At 41.7% G+C, this 24299-nt stretch overlaps 1 protein-coding gene across 3 annotated transcripts; it reads left to right on the top strand.

Annotated features, from left to right (window-relative positions):
- The first annotated feature begins 5 nt into the window (after nucleotides 1-5).
- On the top strand, nucleotides 6-24006 carry LOC308476528 (coiled-coil domain-containing protein 169-like). Of its 3 annotated transcripts, none has more exons than XM_081004219.1 (9): nucleotides 6-209; nucleotides 2312-2394; nucleotides 3440-3550; nucleotides 3660-3700; nucleotides 13942-14040; nucleotides 14232-14285; nucleotides 18741-18817; nucleotides 20691-20775; nucleotides 23766-24006. In XM_081004219.1, exons 1-8 carry the CDS (start codon nucleotides 139-141, stop codon nucleotides 20734-20736), a joined length of 582 nt encoding a protein of 193 aa, XP_080860345.1. In that variant the 5' UTR covers nucleotides 6-138; the 3' UTR covers nucleotides 20737-20775; nucleotides 23766-24006. The 3 variants fall into 3 exon arrangements, 2 of the variants coding, with proteins under 2 accessions (XP_080860345.1, XP_080860344.1); XR_013985923.1 differs by having other exon boundaries at nucleotides 7-209; nucleotides 20686-20775; XM_081004218.1 differs by lacking the exon at nucleotides 20691-20775 and having other exon boundaries at nucleotides 8-209.
- The last annotated feature ends 293 nt before the right edge of the window (nucleotides 24007-24299 follow it).

Below are 24299 nucleotides of genomic sequence, written 5' to 3'. Positions count from 1 at the left end.
GGACAATAAGGCACGCGGGCGACCGTTGCTGTCACGTGTTCTCCCCAGCGTTCCTTTCTCCGCCCCCGCCCCACCCGCTATCTTCTCGCTCCAAGGCGACGGAGACGCAGTGCGGCTGAGGGAAGGGAGGGAGGCGCCATGGGAGAAGGCGGCGAGCTGCCGGACTTCGAGGGGCTCGTGCTGGATCTGGGGCAGGAGAAGCAGATGAAGTGAGTCTCCTCCGCCCAGCAGCGCTGCGCAGAGCCCCGCGCAAAAGGGGCGCATTATTACGCCGCGCCTCGTTTCTGACTGGCAGGAGCGCCAGAGTCCGCCCTAATAATAATAATAATTAATAATTGTTTGACTGCTTGAAGAAACTACTTTTCTACATGTGCTCTCACACACGGTGTCCCCTTCTGCGCCCTGTATTAATAATTATATTTTAGCTGGAGTGTCGAAGGGCTTCGTTTGTATTCATGGGCCTTACCAACAACAGCCCTTCAAGGTAGAACAGTAGGAATACCTCTATCGGGAGACAAGAGGGAGACGGAGAGGGAGGGGAATAATGGCTTCTGCCTCCCTGAAGGACCTGCTGGGTTTACCAAAGAGGAGAGTCTTGAATCCAGCACTTCCAAACGGATTGCGTAGCATGCTTGGCCAATTATACAGCTTGGCAAATCTCACCAGTGACATCAGTTGCACAGTTTTTAATTAAATGTTCCATGTTAGAACATCGATGGGTGGTGTCTTTGGCTTCTGCCTTCACAAGAGGCCAGACCGCCTGAAATCATGTGGAGGTTAGAGCATAGTGTCATCCGTGGGAACTTGGCTGTCAGCTTATTTGTGACTGGAGCTCATTTTTTCATGTTGCTATCACTAACTGTTTTTGGGTGAATTCAGTATGCCAGATGCCATTGTTATCCTATGTCTTCTGTGAAACCAAAGTACACTGTACATCACAACACTCAGGTGCCTTTTGGGTTATTTTTGATATGTTATAACCCATGCTAAAGCATTGTTATGGAAGGGTGGGTTATAAATGTTAAATACATGCTACATTCTAGTTAAGTAGGGTTCCAAGGTGTGGAGACACTGGGAGTGGGATTGGAATGAAGGAAAGGATATGAGAGAAGCAGCTCCATGTGCTTGCAGAAATATAATACCACCCCACCAGAATCATGCATCTAGAATACCGCAACACGCACTAGACTGGGCTGACCTTGAATATGGTCGGGAAACTGCAACTAGTTCAAAACGCAGTCACAGGAGTTTTGAATGGTACCTTATGAGGATGTGTTCCTCAGTGTAAAACCCCCCCGTTATCATATACCGTATTTTCAGCTCTATTGGACGCACCGGACCATAGGACGCACCGGACCATAGGAGGGGGAGAATAGGAAAAAAAATTTTCTCTCTTGTTCTCCCCCTCAAAAACAAGGTGCGTTCAAGGTGCGTTCAAGAGCAGGCCTTGCCGCTGCCCCCCCCCAGCTTGTGGGGCTGGCGGTGGGGGGAAGCACTGCTTTCCCCCACCTCCAGCTTCAAAGATCCCTGAAGCCTTTGGAGCGCAGCTGCACTCCAAAGGCTTGAGGCTTCGGGGACATCCTTTGTAGCCTCCGCAGGGCGGCGGGGTGCCTTCACCCCGCCTCCCTGCGGAGGCTTTGCACAGCCATCCCAAAGCTGGAACAGCGAGACGGAGGGCTGCGCAGCACCCTGTCTCGCTGTTTTGGCTTCGGGGACAGCAGGCTGCTATCCGCAAGCCTTGGGAGCCCAGCGGGAACTCGTGCCAGGCTCCGCAGGCTTGCAGAGAGCTGCCCAAAGCCCGGGGTGCACAGCGCCTCGCTCCCTGGGCTTTGGGCTGCAGGCAGCTGTTTTGGAGGGGGAAAAGTGCGTCCTATAGAGCGAAAAATACGGTATGTTGCATCCTGTACACGTCTGGCCTGTCAGCCAAATGCAACCCTCTGTATCTGGCCTTTGGACTCTCCCCAAGCCATGACCCCTTTCACCAAGCCGCAGCCCTTATGAGGTTTGCTCTGCATCCTCCTTTAGTGCTGCTGCTCCTGGCTGGAATGTGTCCTAGAACCATGATAATGTCTCTTCCTTGCCTGGATTGGGAGTGAAGGTGTGGGTGTGGGTGTGGGTGTAGAAACCTCTGGTTCTTGTGGGTGGAATGTAGCCTTTTATACAAAGATAACAGTCACACCTGTTGTCCATCCACTTTTGCTTCTGAGCCCACCCACCATTGTGTGCATCCCTTGGGCTGAAAAACATTCCCTTCCCCTTGTCTATTAGAAGGTTCTAAATTATGTAACTATTTGTTATTTCCACATTACAGAGAAGTGCTAGAACTCTCAGTATTCGAAATGAAAAATACAGTAGCAGAACTGGAGAAAAGACTTAACAGTGTTGAGGATGAAGGTAAGAGACTAAATTCTAGCCTTTTGCAAATGTAATAAAAAGCCCATGATGTTGTACATCTAATTACAAAGTAAACACAACAAGAGCTTCAGGCATTGATATTAAATTGCCTTTTAAGTGCCAGCTGTGCATGCTGATCAAAGCATACTGTTGCATTTTTCTCACTTCCATGAGTAGCAAGAAGCTGCAGGAACAGCAGTAAGTGGGTTTGGGGTTCTTTTGGAGGAAAAAACACAGGAGACTTGCAGCATTTTTGTAATATTTCTTTTATGAATATTCAGCAAAAGTGGGGGCAGAGACAGCAGTTCCAAGACAGCAGATACACCAATACACATCAGTTCTCTAGAAAGCCCCTGCATGACAAGGTGCTTCAGGCCTAATACTTAGCACATGTTCACACATACACTCCCTAATTCTGCCTCTCACCTGCATGTTCCAAAGAAGCTCACAAGTGGTGCTGTTCTCTCCTCACGCACACACACACACACACACACACACACACAAAAGCTCTGATGATTTTCCCATTGCAAACACTCAAGAAATCTCTATTAGGAAATATCAATGGTCTATGGTCAGAGCTGATGGGAGTTGTAGTCAAGCAACATCTGGAGGCCCCATGTTGCCAACCCCTGTCTTAACAATTAGCTACCAGAAAGAGACATTAGCTGGCCCATCTTCCCAGCAAATGGAATCTGCCAGCCATCTGTAAGAATGAAATTGGATTCAGGTTTCCAATGTGTGGGGACAACAGCTCACTTGCTCTGGTACCAAAACCATTAAGCATCCTCTGCCAATGAACAGTCAACCTGCTCAGTTTTTAGCAGGGAAAGAAGTATTTCCCCCTATCAGGTGCTTCATTCCTTCTGCATTTTGCTGCCCTGTGGACTAAGAACCTATGAGATGTTGTTCTAGCATGTTATGGATTTTGGTAGCCTTGTCAGTTTGTGCTGCAGATGAATATTTTAGCAAATTTCTCAGCGTTTAAAACAAACTATTGTTAACCTTAAATGAATCATACTGAATTGCATTTTATTTTTCCTTTAAGACAATGAATGGAAAACCAGATATGAAACCCAAATAGAATTGAACAGACAGTTAGAAAGGCAAATTGGCCTTCTCCAGGGAAAAATGGAGCAAGTTCATGAAAGCCCAACAGGTATGGCTTAAGATTTTTTGTTTGGCATTGACAGCTATTACTCACAAACATTCTCTGTGCTTGCATATTGTTGATCAGAAGGCTCATTGCATTTTTTCCTTATTTGTAGACAGATTGGCATCTGTTCGCTCCTTTGATCAAATGCATGTGGTAAGTATGGTGGCATTTTAACTGAACAAATGTCTAGTAGTTTTACTATATTCTACTATATAAGGAAATGAATGTTTTATATTACAGATAGATTGGTAATTTTGAGACACATCTACTTCCCTCTCATTCTGCCTTGTAGCATTTCATCGAAGAGTGGTTTGGCTTAAATAATTGCTGGCTTTTACCATTGAATTGTTGTGCTTTTTAACCACCCCAGCCTCTTTTGGACTGTTCCCATGATGGCTGTATTAAAAGCCTGCATGGGTCGGCACCCAGCCTATGGTGAGACTGTCATATGTGATCACTGATCTGTGTACAAATTGGCTTTATAATGCATTGGCAAATGCTGAGAATAAACCCTGTTTCTTAGGACTTCTTCATGCATTGCTGGGTGGTGGGGATATCCTGCTGGCCTGTTTGTTTAAGAGACTTCTATACTGTTTTTAGAACAATTGTTTCACAAATTCCCAATACACTTATCAATAAAATTTGACAACGAAAACCAGCACTGGACAAATGGCCTAATTTCCAACTAACATCTGGCGTCTCACCTTAGTCTCTAAACATTATTTTAACAAAATCAAAGAAGGAGTCTCCCTAACTTCCTCTAGAATTGAATTTCAGAGGGCAGGGATGCTGCAGAGAAAGTCATGTTTCTTGTGTTCACCATCCTGATAGATTTTGCTGGTGAGCATGTTAAAAGGTCAGATCTTAAGGTGTAGTTAGACTGATGTGGGTGCATGCTGTCCCTAAGATAACCTGGTCCCAAACTATTTGGCTTTAAAGGTCATCATCAGCACTTGAATACGGCTTGGAAACACACTGGCAACTAGTGCAGCAGATGTAGTATCAGCAAAACATGATCTAATCTCCTCGTCTCAACTAATACATGGCTGTACCAGCTGTAATTTCTGAACCATCTTCAAAGGTAGCCCCGTGTAAAGCAAATCAGAGCAGTCTAGACTGGAAGTTGCATGATCTGGACTCTCTAGAGCAGGTCACAGCTAGCATGCCAATTGAAGCTGTTTACAAGTGCTCTTGGTGGTAGCAGCTGCCTGGGCTTCCTTGGTGAGAAGCTAACCCTAACTGCTAATGTGATGGGGGGGGGGTGCAGTCTCATTAAGAATCCACTGAATTCTAGTATCCAGAGTAGTCAGTTTCTCCACCCATGACAATCTGGAATAAACTTCAGTGATACAATGACTGCAAAATGCTATGAACATGCATTAAACTTGGACTCCTGACACATATGCAATCAGGAACTTCTCACCCCTAACCCTAAATTAGAGATTAGAGAAGCCAGGGAAACTCCTCAAATGACCTGTCTGTATTTTTGTAATACTTTAAAATAATATGAGAAAAAATGTTTCTCTCAAAGTTTACAATATTTGCATTTAATACTGGAGGTGTGGGATGAAGTACCGTATTTTTCGCCCCATAGGACGCACCGGCCCATAAGGCGCACCTAGTTTTTTTGGGGGGAAATAAAGGGGAAAAAATTTATTTCCCCCCCAGGCGCGGGGCTGGGGCGGGGGAAGCCCGAGCTTCCCCGGACCCCAGAACAGGCAGCTCTCCGCAAGCTGTGGGAGCCCAGCGCCGGGCTCCCACCGTTTGCGGAGAGCTGCGCGAAGCCTGGAGAGTCCAAGAATGATGGCGAAGTTGCACGCAGCTTCGCCATCGCTCTCGGAGCTTGCGGGGCTGGGGGCGGGGAAGCCGGAGCTTCCCCCGACCTCAGCCCCCAGAACGGGTCCGAGAGCGATGGCGAAGTTGCGCGCAGCTTCGCCATCGCTCTCGGAGCTTGCGGGACTGGGCGCGGGGGAAGCCCGAGCTTCCCCTGACCCCAGCTCCCAGAACGGGTCCGAGAGCAATGGCGAGGTTGCGTGCAACCTCGCCATTGCTCTCGGACCCGTTCTGGGAGCTCCCATCGCTCCCAGAGCTTGCCGGGCTGGGGGGATAGCTTCCTGAAGCCTGGAGAGCGAGAGGGATTGGTGCGCACCGACCCCTCTCGCTCTCCAGGCTTCAGTGAAAGCCTGCATTCGCCCCATAGGACGCACACACATTTCCCCTTCATTTTTGGAGGGCAAAAAGTGCGTCCTATAGGGCGAAAAATACGGTATTGTCTTTTGTTTGTTTGCTTGCTTTTGTTTCAAATGCTTTTACTGAAGTCCAAGGTTAACATACCGTAGGCTAAATGGAGACCTGGCAGAACCATTTAGAAAATCCTCTGCTTCTGACTTGGGCAAGGTTAGAAAGGGTGTTCAGAGCTTGGTTAGATAAACTCTCAGACTGTACCACTTCTTAGGCTTGGGAGTGTCACTGGGTTTGGTCCCTGGAGCCTTAAACATCCCATTGCCAAATCTTTTGGACAGTGATTGCTTTGCTCCTTGTCAGCTTCAGATCTTCGACTTAGAACAGATGACATTTTACGCCAATTTAAGATAGTATGGCAACATTATTAGTTAATTTAGAACTCTTAAGGGAGAAGCAATTTTTCCTGAGATTTCTCTAAGATAGCTTATTATTGGTTGACCCCTTTCCTAATCAAACTGAAGCCAGCGACCATCGTTTATAACAGGAGAACCAAATTAGAATAGGCTATTCTACCAGAACTTGGCTTTCCCCTATAGCTTTGTTTAGCCTGCAAAGGTTAATATGCTTGAGTTAAAGTAATAAGGTAATAATAAAAAAATAGGTTTTTAGGTATCATGGGGACAGGCATACTGAAATTAAAGTAGAATTTTTAATGGTAATGAAAATGGTTGGATGACAAATGCAGGAGCAAATTGGATTTTCAGTGTGCAATTTCTGCTAAAGGTCACTCTGTTTGCTTGTCAAAGAGACATCTTTCTGAGAGTTGTTTTTCTCTCTGTGCCTGTTACAGTCCATTGTTATCTATGTATAATGGTATTTCTAAGTATATCTTTTGAGCTTGGTTTCTTTCCCAAAATGGTGGTGGAGTAGAACCAATGCACATGATTAGATGCAGCAGGATAGAACTGAAAGGTGTAACGTACAAGGAGAATCTGTGTCTTTACATTTCAAGGTAGATATTGAAACTGCTCCCTAAAATCAAGTGGCAGCTCAGCGGCATCCCTGCTGTCAGCTCTGTTTCATTGGCACATTCGTTAGTGCCCCATGTGCTTTATTTTATACTGGCAACAATTATGAAGCAATCAAAATGCAATTCACTGGAAGCATCATGCACTGTGAATTTTGCTTTCTGCAAAATTAGGAAGCCAGCATCCTTTCATCAAAAGAGATTTCAGGGAATGAACAAAAATTTTCTTCAGAAATTTTTTTTTTAGCAGAGGTGGCCTTCCTCTGCTTCTGCCATGGTGACAATACCTGCACGACAGCAACCTAATAGACAGATCCTGATAGGCAAATATACCGGTGAAAATTGCAGGACTTTCATAAGTATGATACATGTAGTTGTGATACTGTCTTAGCAACATTTCTGTTGGGAACAATTGAGGAAGCTGGGATACATGATGTAACTTATAGTGGATACCATTCATTCTGTAACCCTGCATCCATACCAGTTTTCCTATGGGAAGCTACAGAACTTGGGTTTCAAGATTCAGAGACAGTAGTGATTCTGAATTCAAGTTTCTATGTTTGTGCTCGGGTCTTGTTAGCAAGTTTCCCACCTGGTTGGTCTCTGTGAGATCAGAATGCTGGACTAAATGGGCCACTGGCCTCATCCAACAGGGATATTATATTCTCAAGATGAAGGAGGATGGCTGTGGATAATGATGCCAGCAAGTCAAAGCATAGGGCTGTGGTATTTCTAGTCTTTGCATGTGTGTCATATGTATATGCAGAGAGTAGTAGAGGAGCACTAAGACTGCACTCCTAACTTAATTTACCTGGGAGTAGGCTCCGCTGAATTCAGCAGGAATTGCACCTGAGTAAATGTGGGCATATTTGTGCAGAAAAGGGCAAATAAGAGATCACAAGAGCATGCCAATTTACTTGTAAGGAAATATTCCAGTTTGCTGATATGGATGCCATTTTTTATGAGCAAGTTGACTTACAGGAAAACTCCCACTTACCAGGAAAAGCATCCTTCTTTTCAGATTCATGCGAGTATTGGCACTACAACTTATTTTGAAATTGAGAATAATTTCCTCACAGCATCACAGCAGACATCACATGACATTTTGGGAATGTCTTTTTACTGGGTGAGACCAGGGATGGACTTTGGCAATCTTTTGTACTATGGAGCTATGTGGAAGGCCAAGATTTGGCGCCCACAAATGGATCTTCTCAATTATGGATCTTCTCAATTTTGTGCCCCCTCAACTTGGCACTGATTTTCCCATGATAAAACTCTGAATTGAAGTCTTAATTAAGGGCACGATGCTCCCACTGGCAATTGCATCAGTTGCAGAGTGAAGCAGGCCTTCCTAGTGTGTTCTGGGGTATATCCTACGAAAAACAACTAGTTAAGAATGGCTGAAGTAATACAATGGTACCTCCGGTTACGAACTTAATCCGTTCCGGAGGTCTGTTTGTAATCCAAAATTCTCATAACATGAGGCGCGCTTTCACTAATGGCGCCTCCCGCTGCTGCCGCGCTGCCGGCGTGTGATTTCCGCTCGCATCCCGGGGCAAAGTTCACAACAAGGGGCATCTACTTCCGGGTTAGCGGTGCTCATAACCCGCAGCGTTCGGGTTGGCATGTAACACGAGGTTCCGCTGTATAGGTTTATTCAATAAACCTGATTGTAAAATTTAAAATTAGCCACCAGGGGGCACTTCATATTTAAATATGGTCCAGGCTTTTAGGTCCCTAGTTTCAGAGTCTTTTAGCTCCTGATATAGGTTAGTGAGATATTTTACATATTGATCACAATTCAGGTAATGATAGCCACCTTGCAGTCCCATTGGTTTCAGTGATTACAGGAGGCTTAAAATTGCTCTAGTATTGGCTGTGTTGTGGCCATTGTATTTGTGTGGTTTATGTTTAATTGAAGAGTAGCCATGTTGTCAGTTTTACCACAAGCACCATCATGTGTACAGTATAAATAATTCCATATAGGTGCAATGGGACTTTTGTTACAGTAGCAAAATAAATAAATTAATTAAAATGCAGCCTCTCTAGTCTTAATTTATTTTCACTAATTGGTTGCAAATCTAAGTGCTGGCATCCATGACCGTCACAGTTGTGGCTTATAATGTTAAAATATGTCCTTAAGCCAGCTGATAGAGACCACCTATTGGCTTTTGAAGGAGGGAATGTTGTTCTCTTTCAGATGGATATTTGCATTCAGTTTCAAATGGCAGGTTGACTAGCTTACAGGGGCTTCACAGTGGTTGTCATTTCCACAACATGTCAAACAAATACATCACATCTGGGCCTCTACCCGATGGAAAAAGTAAAAGGGAATTGAGATTAAAATAAATGTCACTAGCTCAGCAGTTGATATGCCAAATTTTGGGGGAAACAAATTTGCAGTCCTTTGAGAAGGGGCTTAAAATGCATTTTGAATACTAGGGACTAATTAATTAGAAACGCTACTTGCATTGCTAATTGTGCAATATGCTATATTATCCAGAATGTGATTACTGTGTATGTTAGTGGCTTTAAAAAACCAGAGGCTGCCTGCAGCCACATAAAACAGTTGAATAATGGTTAAACCAGCAATACTGCAGAAGTGGAGAAACAAGGATCTGATGAGGCAATTGTCTTCTGAAACCTGAGACTTTGCTAAATGCCAAAAATAAGATATGAAATCAAGGGAGCAGCCCACCAAATTATGATGCTCCGCAGCCTTTTAGTTTGTAATCTTTTGCACACTTACCTAGGATGAATTGATAAATCTTTCAATTTCAGTTTCTCTCAGTGTTCCTTTTTCCAAATCTTAACTTCAGTTCACCCTTTCCATATCACTTTGTGATTTAAAAAACAACACCTGCATGAAATTTTGTACACATGCCATGTAATATGCATATTTTTAATGTAGTTTTGCCTAATATACACATTTTGTGAGCAATTTCCCCTCATCTGAAGCACTTTTATACATTGTTTTCATGAATATATACATTTTTGTGTATACTTTATCCTTTATACACTTATGTATTTTTTTGGTTGGAGAACAGCATTGCAAAATTTGGAGAAGTACAAATTTTGAAGAATAGCTTGCTGCATTTTGGTTTGCAAATTGTTTTGGGAAGTGCAAATTAGGTAGGCTTGCACATTTCTCTCTCCTCCATCCTGCTCTGTCCCTATCTGGGAGTAAGCTCAATCGAACATAGTGGGACGCACTTGGAAGTCAACATACACGTGATTGTACAGTTATGTATTCCCCACTTCCCTGAGTACCGAGGCATTCCAAGGGCAGCCATTACTCCAGTTTGGTTTCCTTTGGAGAAAGATCTCAGTGGAGACTTAAGGCATTTCTGTAATAATTTAAGTTTATTTATAAATACACAAGGTGAACAAAGGCGGAGGCACACAGCCTAACCCATTTACCAGCAGCAAATTCAACAGTCCTACAACTGCTGGGCAAAGAAGGCAGTTTTGTACCCCTAGAAAGCTTTAGCTTAAAGCTCCTATAGCTCTTTCTTTCTCTCAGGAGCAAATTAGCCATGATGTCTGTCACATAGTTGCTTGCACTTGGGTAGCTGATTATTACAGAATAAATAGTTGGGTGCAGGGAAGCCGAACTCAAACCACGACTATGATGTTTGAGGAGATGAAAAAACAGGCTTTAATCCTGCCCACCTCCATAGCAGTCCCAATCAGAATCACCTCTCCATCCTTGCCTGCTATTTGCAATAGGAGGAAAGTGTTAAATACATTAAGTAAAAAGGCTCCATTTTACTGGTGCATCTTGATGCTTCTCCAATGCAAAAAGAGTATCTCATTGCAGAATGTGGTGTTCTTTCATATCTTCACCAATTCCTCAACAAAGGAGTAGGCTACTTCAAAAGGCAGTTACATTGGTAACATTTTGGATGACAAAATAATATTACAGTGGTACCTCAGGTACTTAATTTGTTCCGGAGGTCCGTACTTAACCTGGAACTGTTCTTAACCTGAAGCACCACTTTAGCTAATGGGGCCTCCTGCTGCTGCCGCTCTGCCGGAGCATGATTTCTGTTCTCATCCTGAAGCAAAGTTCTTAACCTGAAGCACTATTTCTGGGTTAGCGAAGTCTGTAACCTGAAGCGTATGTAACCTGAAGCGTATGTAACCTGAAGCGTATGTAACTCGAGGTACCACTGTATTTGTTCTTTGGTTTACTCATCAGCTCTTTTAGTGATTGTTTCTTGTGTCTGAAGCAAAATTGGGATACTCACTGGTAAACATTTGTTTAGTTCACAGTTCGCCTTCTCAAAACCCAGGAGAGTTGTATGACAGATGAGGCTTATAGCTCCTGACAAGTTGTCATTCTGCCTGCACTACAAAGATTTCTTTTTCCCATTTGCTTTGGGGAGAAAACTCATTTGTTTTAGGGATCCCCCCCCCCCACACTCTGAATCAAGAATAGAAGGAGATTTCATTCAGCCTACATTTTAAACTGCAACCTATTTCACAGTTCCCAGATTTATATGCTGTGTGGAGCATGGGTTGACAATCAGATTTTGTTGACAATACACTTCTGTGTATTTATGATACAGTTTTGGTGCAAAAATGCATATTTTACATGGAAATGTGTACAGAAATGCATAAATTACAGATTTTAAGGAAAAATGTATAGAAAAACATACATTTTTGCATACTTTAGGGGAGAGTACGAACAAAAATGTGCATGATTTAAAAAAAAGATTTCATGCATTTAAAAATTCCACAGGAAATGAGACAGAACAAACTAATGATTGAACACATGCAAAACTGACATGGAACAAACACACATATGAATTGACCAACATTCTCTCCATGACAGTGATCAACTGTTGGTTTATATGACAAAAAAGAAACTATTTTAAAAATCCTAAAATAACAACAAGCAACTTCACAAAATCTATTACAATACTCAAAACTACTGAGTGAAAGGCCTGGGAACAGAAGATAGACTTTGCCTGGTGCCTGAAGTTACCAGAGTAGGAGCCAAATGAGCTTGGAGGGGAAGAAGATTGTACAGGCAGGGTGTCACAGCATAAAAGGCCCTTCCTTTCCCTGGACTACTGATGGGGACCCCATGTGGAGGGTCATCAGATGACCAAAGTCAGACAGGCAAGTTGATATGAGAACAGGAGTTCCTAAATGTTAGTTATCCTTTTTCTGCATAGATCCAATTAGTTTGACTTAAATCCACTGCCATTCAGATCTACTGGTTTTCTAGGCTCTAGTATATCAATGGTGGAGGTTCTTCATTCGAGAGAGAATCACCCGTAAATGAAAGATGCATGCATGACTTTGGTGTTTATTCAAGAAGAAAAAGTAGTTTTTCATGTTTCCATGCTGTGTGTTACTTCCTCTAGAGAAGATTAAAGTTAACAGTCAGCTACCCAGCTATGGGAGAATTCGTCTTGCAGTCTGTGGCTCTGGTGTCAGTTTTTGACTTCAAAACCAGCAGGGGATTTATTGTAATATGTCAGCATTTTTTTAATAACATGCCACTTTTGTTCACTTCTCTGTAAACTGCTCTCTGGGGGTTTTTTTTTATATAAAAAGAATACTTCTCTCAGCAAGCTAAAAAATGGACAGCTCTATTGTGGAACTAGTGTGATGTATTTTTTAATGATCATATCCAAATAGCTCTTCTTACTATATGCTGTTTACCTTCTCCTCCCCCCCCCATAACCTGTACAATACCTGACTCCATAGAACTTGCAAGAATTTCTGCAATGAGCTTCTTGCAGTAGTCCCATCACAGTGAAAAATTTTCAGTGCACTCTGATGCTTGCTTACTCAGAAGTAAGTCCCACTTTGTACAATGGGCCTTACTCTTTGGCTAGTAAGAGTGCAGTCCTAAACACATTTACATAAAGTAAGTCCCACTGAACGTAATGGAGCTTCCTTCTAAGAGATTTGTATAGGAGAGCATTGTTGGGATGCATTTTGCATAAGCTGATTCCTACCTGTTTCCACGGTGATAATGGAGTGGCCATATTGCTTTATAATCTGGACCTTTATGACACACAAACATCTTCCTCTTCATTTTAAAATGTTGAGATTGGAGGTTACACAGGAGGCTTTCTTGTGAAGAACTTTCAGAGCAGTCTTTCATAGTGCTTTGCATAAGATTTTTCAGGCACAAGCTGCCTTTGCATAGGCTTGACTGAAATGGTTTGCAGGTCAAATGGAGAAGGCTGATGGGCCTAATTAGAACCGTGGGCCAGAGATTCACCACCTTGGTTGGCACTGAGTGGCAGGAGCTCTCCAGGGTTTTAGAAAGCGGTCTTTCCCAACCCTACCTGGACATGTAATGGCAATCCATGGTTTTCTACAGTGTGAATGAGCTGGGGCAAGCTTCTGGTTCACATACACTTTCCTCTCCTCTTTCATGACTGCAAGGTGGAGCTCAAAAGTTTTTTTCTTCCAGTTTTAAGCCCAGTAAGGTTGTGATGATGTCTGAACTTTCAAGTTTTGGAGCCTGCCTTGTTTTCAAACTATAGTTTAAACTAACAGTAATTCCATCATGTTGGACATCGCAGGGAACCGTGGTTGTTTTAAAACCAAATGAAGGTTTCCACTCTTCTCCTCCGGTGGACAAGAGAGGAAGAGGAAATGCATAAGCTGAAGGCTTCTTACAACTTGTTCAAGTAGCAGGAAGCCATAGTTTCCCATTGTGTCTGAAGTGGACCAGCGCCTAAGACTTTTGAAGGAGGAGGAGAACTGACACAGAATTATGTAAATGGTACTGAAAACGATGCTGCCAAATCAGCAAGAAGCTTGTAAAGCAAAGTAGGTCTGTGCAACTGAACCATGATCTTTCCTACCCACGGCATTTACCTAAACTGGAGTTACAGAAAACACAATTTGCTCAGTTGGGGGAGGACAAGAATCAAAGTGAGCTGCAAGCATCTCATTAAGACATTGAAACTTTACAGTGCAGAACTGATAGCAACATATGGCCTGTTTTTTCTTGTCTTCATCTTTTTGGGCAAGTCAGCAGGAGACTAATAAACAGGAAGAACAGTGACCGCAATTGCTAAGCATTAAAAGTGCACATCCATAAATTCAGGATAGTAGAAATTGTCATCTTCTTTTTTCAGTTAGTGAAATAACAAGAAACTATGTATAAATCTGTTGATTTTATTCTATTTTATTTTGTACCTAATGGCAGGATTCTTTAAATCAATTTCTTAAACAACTGGGAGAAGAGAAGAAAAGTCTGCAGAACCAACTGAAAGATTACGAGCTTCGATTGGAACAAGAAGCAAAGGTTTGTATTTTGCCATAACCAGCACCACAAATACTTTAGAAGTTTTTATTTGTTGTCCAATATGTTGTTGTTTACAACACTGATGAAAAGAATACGAGAATGAATATATAAATAAATCCTGAGCTATGCTTTTCTTTAATCTTTTGTCTGTTCTTCTGTTGTAACTACTTATCTGTTGTTTTGGAATTTAGGCTTACCATAAAGCTAATGATGAACGTCGTGCATACTTAGCCGTGATTTCACAAGTAAGTCCAAAAATCTCTGTAGCCTGATGAGAAAACATTTTATCCTAAGCTGATCATTACTCTTTTCCCGCTGGACTTTTCTTCTCTATTTTAAGCTGATTTGCCTCCAAGCCAGAAAACTCTGCAAAGCTAAGTCTGACTCAGCTGGAATGCTAGAAAGGGATGTTAATCACTCTTGCCATCTTTTTGCCTATGTCAAATTAAATGGTTGAATCTGTGCTTCCACCCTTGACAGCCAATTGACTACTTTGTTCCACCACCAGCAGCCTCATTTCTATACTGCATTAAGTTTTACTGCTGGCAGACAGGTTCTCTACATATTACTTCTTTCTCCCCCAGCTGCAATTCTATTAAAAATAAGCCTTTGTACCACTTTGATATCATCATAAGGTGGAAGATCTTCAGTTACATATTTTCGTTTTCTACATCAGTCCTGAATAGATCTTTGCCTTTGAGTAACCAGTGGCTTTTGTTGGCTCATTACTTGAGTTTAATTAAACTTTGAAATGCAAAGACTTCCAGTCCTTTACAAAATATTCCAAAGACTTGACTGTTTGGAAGGAGGAAAGATGATCAAGTATCCCATTTTTAAATACATTTTTTCCTGTCTGTTAAGCCTGATAACTAAAATTACCTGGGGGCCTGCCAGTCTCCTGTCTAAAAAAAAGTTACTGAATATGTTACTCTGTTAAAATAATATGTCTGTTATGCTGCCTTAATTTTCCTCAAAGTAGCTTACAAAACAAATCCATACAAAAACATAGCAGACTAACAATCCTAACTATGTCTACTCACAGGTCAGTCCTGTTGTATTCATTGGGGCTTAGTCTCAGGTGAGTGGAGTTCAGATTGCAGCCTGATTTGTCCCATTCATTTCAATTGGTTTCAAGTTCAGCCATTGTATTATAGGTTGGATTCAGACTCAGTGGCATAATAAAACAACTGCAAAACATAAAACTGCAAAAGTCAGCATTATAAGAACAGCACTTGAAAGCAGTAATATATCTGAAATACCACAAGAACCAGGAGGACAGGATGGTCGTCTCCTGATGCCTCAAATATAGCTATGGAGGTACCAAGTGAGGATGTCTAGTGAAGGAGTTTCATAGTTTGGGTGCTACCAGAAAAGGCTCTCTTGCCAATATGTTAGCTTCCAAAACCACAAGTAGGAAAAGGATCTGTGGAGACATGAAAGTGGGAAGCTGTCATATACTGTACCAAGTCAGACCATTATTCCATCTGGCAGTGGTTATCCAGAACTTCAGGCAGACCTACCTGCAGATGCTTTGGATTAGGCCTGGGGCCTTCTGCATGCAAAGCAGATGCTCTACACAGCCCTTCCCCAATCGATGATGATTTTAATTGGCAGGCAAATTCATATTGGAGAAGATGGTCCTTTATATAATGTGGCTCATTCAGGATCAAAAACAGCACTTTGAATTGGGGCTGGAAATGGACATCACAGGCAACCTGATGAGCTTCAGTATTATTTTAATGAACTTTTCAGAAGGAAGCTGTTGTAGTTCAAGCATTTACATGAGCACCCTGCTTCGGCATCAAGCTGCCTTCAAATACATTTCCCTTGGCCAGCCCTGTTGGTGTGCCTTCCCTGGTTCAGGCTGCTAAATAGATTTAACATTTATCTATTTATTTAAATTATTATATATAGACTGCTTTTTAAACAAAATCTTTCCAATTATATGTGAACATGCCTGTGAACACCCAGCTAAATGACTCAGAATAGAGCATACTCTTGTTTCTCTCACATATGGCACATATTACATATATACATTCATAGTGTTCACACACAAAAATGAAGCCTGTATTCTGCAATCCTAGATTCATATTGCAACTGCTATTGGAAGTGTCATCTTTCCCCAACCCATTTGAGGAGGATTTGGTAGCCCCATAACCCAATATTTGGTTCAGCATGCCACATGGATTGATGTGCTGCATTTTGACTTTTAGGTGCAAAGTATCACATTTTTTAGACTCCTTTAGTAATCAAGAGTGACTTGGATTATATACGACAAATTCCAGCTCTCTTAGTAGCCTTGAATTACTGTAAGCATTTTGGAGGTGCACCCAGAGTTCCTTGTCTTTCAGGAGCAATGGATAAATCATAAATTTTTGGAAGTTACTGTAGCTTGGGAAGTACCTTAGCAATATTCCCTGGCATGAAGTCAAGTCAGCAAGCCTGATGATGATGATGTATATATAGTTTGGAAAAGAGTCTCCTTATATTGTTTGAAGAAAATTATTCCTTAAATAGTATTCAAAGTAGTAGCTTGGCATGATGCTTTGCCTCTGCTACAAACAAACAACTGTCGCTCAGTTCATTGTGCAGAGAAAAGGGAAGGCTGCAATTAGCCATGTTTCCATGTATTTAAGCAGCAGGCAAATGGTTCACTCTCTGTAATTATCTGTGTCTTCTGGAATGAGGTGCCATTGCTGAAGAACAACTTTGCCTTGTTTGGCTAGCTAATAATGATGCATTTTTGTTTTATAACACATACACCGTTTAAGGAGAATGGAGAGAAAGAAAGGAAGGGAACAAATAGGAGGTATGTGTTCACTCATGGGCACCTAGCTCCCTATTCAGCAAAACTTAGGTTAACCATCTTTGGAAACTGTTGCTGCAATCCAGAAAAAGTCAGGCATCCCCTATGTCCTTTTGAAAGTCAGTAAGATTTCCCTTTGAATTTTTCCATGTTTTAGATGGAAGGAGCAACGTATACAGCTCTAGTAGTATTTGCTGTAGCCTCTGAGATCCAAATAGAGTTTGTAGATTTCATTGCTAAAGGACAGTTTGGAAATTATACAATACAATTACTAAAAAAGCATGTAAACTAGAAAGCAGATGTTTTAAAACAACACAAGCATATCCTCCCCTTTCCAACACCATAATGTCTAAAATCATGTTATGATTTTAAATAGTAGTCTTTATTTGGGATCACCAATAAAAGCACACTTGTGCACAAGTCTCTTAAGATTCAGATTGTAATAGATTTGTCAATGAAACAATCCTGTGCCATTGGCCAGCAGTCCACTAGCAAGAGCTGTCAGTTGTTACTGGCATTATAAGCATATGCATAAGACTGAAGTTTCAAGCAGCTGATTTCATTCATTGTTTGATAAACAGTAGTATTTATATAGCACTTTCTTAAGTTTTCTGCATGCACTGTCTCAGGGCTACTTCAGACATAATACCCAGCGTTGAGAATGGCCTTTCCAACTGAGGAGCCCTGGACTTGCATGCTCCCTCTTTATCTTATATATTCTATTTATCACATTGATGCTGATCTGGACAAGCGTACTGACAAGGCAGCTACGACAATGGCTCACCTCTCCAAAAGGCTATGGGAGCATGTGGTGCTAACGTCCAGTACCATAAAGCAGTGTCGGGCACGGTTGCTTTATGGAAGTGAGTCATGGGCAACTGCAGCCACCAGGAGCGACACCTCAACGCCTCCACATGCGCTGTGTCAGGAAGATTTTGGGTATCACATCATAGACAGAGTCTCAAACAAAGATGTGCTCTCCCAAGCCCATATTCCGGGCATGTTTGTACTCCTGTCTCAATGATGTCCATGGGATCCTGCCATCTTCCATTCTGTGGACTTGCTTGGTCATGTCCACAGAATGGAAGATGGCAGGATCCCATGGGCTTGCTATATGGAGAGCTGGTTTCCAGCACCGGGTCATTGGCAAACCAACTGTGCTACAGAGATGTCTGCAGAGCAGGAGAAAACAAGCCTACTCCATCTTCCATGTAACAGGCCTTTAGATATTTGAAGATGACTATCCTCTCAGTCTCCTCTTTTCCAGGCTAAACATACCCAACTCCCTCAACCGTTCCACAAAAGTCTTGTCTCCAGACCACTCTAACCACTACAGTGGTACCTCGGGTTACATACACTTCTGGTTACAGACTCCGCTAACCCAGAAATATTACCTCAGGTTAAGAACTTTGCTTCAGGATGAGAACAGAAATGGTGCTCCAACGGCGCGGCAGCAGCAGGAGGCCCCATTAGCTAAAGTGGTGCTTCAGGTTAAGAACAGTTTCAGGTTAAGAACGAACCTCCCGAACGAATTAAGTACTTAACCCAAGGTACCACTGTACACCATACTGGCAATTCCCTCACTCCTGTTCTGGTTTGAAGCAAGCAGTAGTTTGCTATGTTATCAGAACTGACAAAAAAGGCTTGTGCTTGTGCTTGCCCTGCAAACCAGGATTGAAATTATGGTTTCTAGGAAGATGTGGTTATGTCCTTACGTACTCATTTTTACTGTACCAAATAATGATGGTATTTTGTCTTAACCAGGTGTCATAAAAAACTGAACATAGCATGCAACATGCACGCAACTATGTGTTAACAGATCTCTGCCAAATATGTCTGTAACATTTCCAGCTTGCATGTAAACTCAGGAATGAACACGTATTTACTTCTGCAGATTTCAGGATCACTGAAACCCTCAGAGAGGCAGAAAATGGATGCAGTAGAAATGAAGAGGGAAGACCAGCTTATGCGGTAAATAATATATATATTTTTAACCTAGCCTGTGTTTTTAAGGAACTTGGGATAGCCTATGTTGAGATCTACCATTTTATTAACACAACATTGTCCTGGTTTGCATCATGTGGTAAGCCAAATTATAGCTTACCAAAACCGTGTGAACGTGCTGGTTCCTGGTGTCGAGCTTGCAGCCACTTTGCTCTTCCTCAGTCTTTTTTATTTATTCATGTGCCACACTGAACTAAGCCAAGGTTTAGTATGCCCTCTGAACCAGGGCTTGTGGTAAAGCTCTCTCTTTGTTAACCATGTGCTGAAGCCAGGTTGGTGACGGCTGGCTTATTCCAGTGTAAAAAATGTAACACATCACTTACGGCTTATCCACACTTCCTCTGCTTTTCCCTGGGGAAAACTGCATTTTAGTGCTCAGTCGGAGCAAAAATGGTATTTTGGGTTGTCTCTGGACTGACGTTTGCCCTGATTTAGCACTGAAGTGCAGTTTTTTCCTGGGAAAGGAGCAGGGCAAGGGGAAATCTGCTTGGATGCATGTTTTCTAGGCATGGAACAAGCAGGCGTGTGGATGAGCCCTTAATGTTTATGACAGGAGTGCTGAACTACAACTCCCATCACTCCTAGCAAGCATGACCAGGGATGATGGATGATGTTCAGCAATACCTGGAGGGTTGAGTGTTTTCTACTCCTTGTTTATGAAATGTAAGTGAAAACAAAAGCCAGAAGTCTTCTTGGGCTTGCTGGTTTGGTTGTACAACTCTTTGGATTCTAGCACATATTTTTATTTTAAATATTAAGGGAAACGGTCAGTTATCCTACTTATCCCAACCTCTTCCTGTCCAGTTTCACCCAACTGAAAAATCTGAGCAACAATTTCTACTTGATCTTTAATATTTTATAGATGGTGCAGTTCTCGTTTATATAATAACAGTGATAACTTTAACACGGCATTATGCCATAGCCTAATTGCTTCAGGTAGATTTGTAAAAGTCAAACTCAGTCTTTTAATTATACAGGTGCCGCAAAAAGCTTTCCATGTTATTAAATGTTCATAATGAACAGAGAGAGCCAAGCCATTTTGAGGGGACTGAGGATATAAAACTGTTCTGCTGTGTGGGGCTTGTGTGCCAAGTCTGAATTTAGAACAAATAATTGTTGCAGTAACAATTGACTATAGAACCTAGAATAAAGTATCCCATTATGAAAACCAGATCTTGCTGTCTCATTTTTATAATCTTTGTAGTTTGGCAGTCCACAGATTAAGGGCTTATTAACTTCCTTGTCTTTTTAATTAAATATCTCAGTTGCATAAAACAATAAAAGGAAGGGATTAGTGCAGGTGACATCTTCTGATTATTCAGTGAAAATCAATATTTCATCCCTTAATAACTTAGATCAGTGGTGGCCAACATGGTGCCTTTCAGATCTTGTAGACTACTGCTTCCAGCATCCCTGGCCATTGGCCATGCACGCTGGGGCTGATGGGAGTCGAAAACATCAGCCAGACACTACATGGTCACCCCCGGGCTTTGATGAACAATTCATTGTCTGGAAAACCATCTTGAATATGGTCTCTGATCCTATCAGTACAAGCAGCAGTGGTGTGTGAGCAGGTTGGAGCAGCCATTGTGCACTCCCCACAACTGTGCTGCCACTCACCAAGACAGGGATGGTGTGGGGCAAGGCGGGCAAAGTCAAGAGAACTTTGGCTTGATGGCGGCAGCTTCACTGGTGCTGTTGCCACTCCCCTCCTATATATGGCACTGCTGAGTACAACTAACAATAATCTCAATGCTGGACACCTTCATACAAGGAAATGCTCTGAGTTATATCTGTTGCCAGTGTCCCAAGAGTTACTTAGTGCTGTCTCTTAGTGCAGACCCAGGTCATCCAGCCTGAGCTTCCATAGCTGCCGCCTGCCATGAACCACCATTGGCAGGATTGGCACCAACAACAGCAGATAGGTTCTATGCTTATGATAATATTTTATTTTCTTGTTAATTGTGTTGTTATAAAGATAGGTTTTATATTTGACTGCCTTTAGTAACATTTTCTTTTGATATGTTGAAGGCAATTTTGTTTCGGTTAACTTTGCTGTGTTAAATGTTCTGTAGTTTACCTCCTTTGTAATGTTTTATTTTGAAATCTTTAAGATATTTTAGTTTTCTGGTAATTATGTTGCTTTGAATGTATACTTTATATTTGCCTTTCTTCAGTAATATTTTATTCTGGATGGTTTTGTTTGATGTCTTAATATAATGTAAACAGACATTTTCTAGAAAAATATAAAGCAGTGTAGAAATGAAATTAATAATACTTAATACATAATTGGGGCTTTTTTCTTGAAACAGGAAATCAGCAGTCCAAACCACATATTACTTGTGAAATTTTTCTTGGTTCTAGAACAGGCATGTACAACTCCCAAGAGACTGCAGTCTACTCCCATACTCCCACTAAAAAAAACTGGCAGTGATCTACCCATTGAATTGACCAAAGTTGTTGAGCTTTTTGGGGGGAGGAAGACCCAAAGATGTTGAGTGATTGACCAGTAGATTGCGATCAGCCAGTTGGACATGCCTGTTCTAGAGGAAGTGGCCATAGTCCCACTGTTCAAAAAGGACAAGTCAAAAGCTCATTTAGGCTAGCTGGACTCATTGCATGGTTCTTTAGATTCTGACCTACCTTACAACTCTATTAATCATTCACGTTTATTAATGGTTTGTTTTTTTTAGCTCTGCAGTAATTAAATAACTGGGTAACAATCTCACATAAAGCATGTTTAATTTCTCTTTCTGTGTGAATTTAATGGCAGCTGCCATAATTCTATTAGTTTTCCAGTCCTTTGCTTTCATGGACAAATTCACATAATTAGATCCATGTAGAATCTCTCTTTTTTGAGACAACACATGGTGGTGGGGCACCAGGCATGTGTGGTGGTATAGTACATGTGAACATTTTTTAAAAAAAATATCTGCACCCCAGGGACTGACCTGAAAACTTCCTCAGGATGTGGAAGACAGTTATTTGAAGTGTTTTAGGAAGTGATAGCACTCTTCAGGCAAACTTCTGAATCTGCTGTTAGAACAGTAAGGGGTATTTTAAGTGATAAGGAAAGTTCCATATAACATATAGACCTTGATGATGCTTATGAGCACCATGCACAGGCCAATCAGAGTCAGCTTCCTGACTGTAGGAGGAAGATTTCCTGAATGATTCACTTTTAAAGAGGAGCTTATACAATCTGTCTCCCACACAGTTCATTCGGAATAAATGCCACCTCTTGCTTTTCTATTTGTGGTCGCTAACACAGATTAGAATCCCAATAATGAAAAGGGGATTGGGTGGGGGGAGGAATCCATCTTTTCATTGTTCTTTAACTACCCCGACACCAAACTTTTATCTCCAATCTACTAAAACCACATTTTTCTATTGTGTCAGTGTCAGCCAAAAAGAGTTTAAAATTCCCATGTAAGATGGCTTTTAGTTTAATCTAATATATCAACTAAAACGGGAATCAAACTGTGCTAGTTCATCAATTTAAAAAGCATACCATGTGATGGAAAACCCTCAAGTGATTTTCACTCATTACACTGAAAACTATTAGTCAAAATGTCAAGGGCATAACTCTTGCGGCCATTTTTTATCATGATAACGTAGGAGTTACCACTGCAGTCTGCCTGTATTTCCTGTGGCACCCATGAAAGGTCTCAGTTAAATATCCGCTCAAAAATCTACAGTGCATGAGAGACTTTGCTCTTCCTGCTTCATTTTTGCTTGCACTGGCTCAGCCTCTTTCCTGCAGCAGCCATTTTGTGTTATGCCACACCCCCACAGCAACTAGTTTGTGACCAGCGCCCACTGACCCTGAAAAGTTGAGGACCCCTGAGATAACCTGTATTCATTGCCTTTCTACCAACTTTAGAGAAAGACAGACAGCAGGAGTCTTTCTTTCTCTTACTCCTTCTGTCTTACTCCAAAGTATGGCATGGAGGTAAGAATGAGACCCCCACAACTGTCTGAATTAATTTTATTATTACACTTGTGTCTTTCCCCAAGGAGCTTAGAGTAGCATACATGACCCCTCATCTTACCTTATGGGTTTTTTGTGTGAAGAAAAGCTAGACTGAGAAGACTGCAATTTCTCTGTTGTATGACAGAGGGCATGGGGTGGGGTCAGTCTTTTGCTTTTGGAATGGCGACCCTTCCCAAGTTATCTGAAATGTATGAAGAACCCTGGGTCTCTTGTGCTGTGCTGAATGACAGAATTAAATGTAAGGTCAATCATTTCTCTTTCTCCCTACAAATCTGACCCAGATTCTGTCAGGTGGGTGCCTTTCTCTACAATGTAAACTGTGAACACCCAACTTCAGAGCAGTGCTTTTCAATGGAAAGTAATGCAGAATGCTGATGGATCCATCTTTATGTTTATGTTGGCTGCATATTCCCTGGGAAGATAATAGAATATGTCTAGCCAGCTTCCTTAATTGTATATGTAAGGGCACAGAACTGAACACTGATTCTAGGGAGGATAGTTCCTGCAGAGAACTCTTAATTGGACACACAGAAAACAATTTCTGTCTCTTACAAAGAAATAATTGATACCAGTTATTCCCAGCTTGAATCATTTCTGGGTTTTGTTCAAATGTTCAGCATCCTATTGATTATCATATAAATTGTATCATTCCGAAACCATGGACTGGGAATAATTATTGTTAAAGTGTTCTTATTAGTCTCCAAGAACATCCGATTTGGTATACGTATTTATTAACCCTATTTTTTAAGCTTGGCAGCCTACTTACTCTTCAAAATCTAGGCAACCATATTTTTTATAATAGCAGTGACATCAGTGTCTAGTAGTAGTAGTAAGGATTGCCAAACAATTTCAGTTTCTGCAGCTACATGAGCAAGTTTAATTGTGCTTTCTGAATTCTGTTTGTCCTTCTTTATGTTTCAGAGGAAAGTGCAATATTCCAAGAAATCAACGAATATTGGACCCAAAGAAAGGACCAATTAAAAAGACTGCAGGAGTCAAGCATCTTCCGAAACTGAAGCTCTGATTTCTTATTCCTGGGTCTTTTAGTCATTTGTTCTTCCTTTCTCCCAATAGGAATTTTAGTGAAGTGCAAAGTATTATTTTGATACAGATTATATTAAAAGTAACGCTCCTCTTCCTAATCACGTTTAGGAACAAGCAAGCCTGATTGACTCTAGTAGATTTGCATATAAGGAAATGTCTGCACCACCTGTTTGGTGCATGACATATTAATAATGTAATGAAAAACCTGGTGAAGTCTGCAGCTTGTTGTGGGATCTCTTCCTCATTGTCCTTCACTTCTAGGGGTGGTTCCAGATATGTGTAATTTAGCAGCAGTTAATTGTTGCTCTTCCACTGCAAGGTGAATAAGCAATGTATCATGTCAGGTGGGTGATCATGGTTTCCACAAAATGACCTCAGTGGCCAAATGGGGAGGCTTGGCAGGCCAGAAGG

The sequence above is a fragment of the Podarcis pityusensis genome (assembly GCF_964106645.2).
Source record: "Podarcis pityusensis genome assembly, chromosome: 4".
Classification (NCBI taxonomy): Eukaryota; Metazoa; Chordata; class Lepidosauria; order Squamata; family Lacertidae; genus Podarcis; species Podarcis pityusensis.
This window is presented reverse-complemented; position numbering and strand designations above follow the sequence as displayed.

What these genes read in the sequence shown, in the direction of transcription:
- LOC308476528 (XM_081004218.1), top strand. Translation starts at nt 139, where the DNA reads ATGGGAGAAGGCGGCGAGCTGCCGGACTTCGAGGGGCTCGTGCTGGAT. An exon ending in TAACAGTGTTGAGGATGAAG is followed by an intron (nt 2,395 to 3,439) that starts GTAAGAGACTAA and finishes TTTTCCTTTAAG; the next exon opens with ACAATGAATGGAAAACCAGA. An exon ending in ACTTAGCCGTGATTTCACAA is followed by an intron (nt 14,286 to 18,740) that starts GTAAGTCCAAAA and finishes TTACTTCTGCAG; the next exon opens with ATTTCAGGATCACTGAAACC.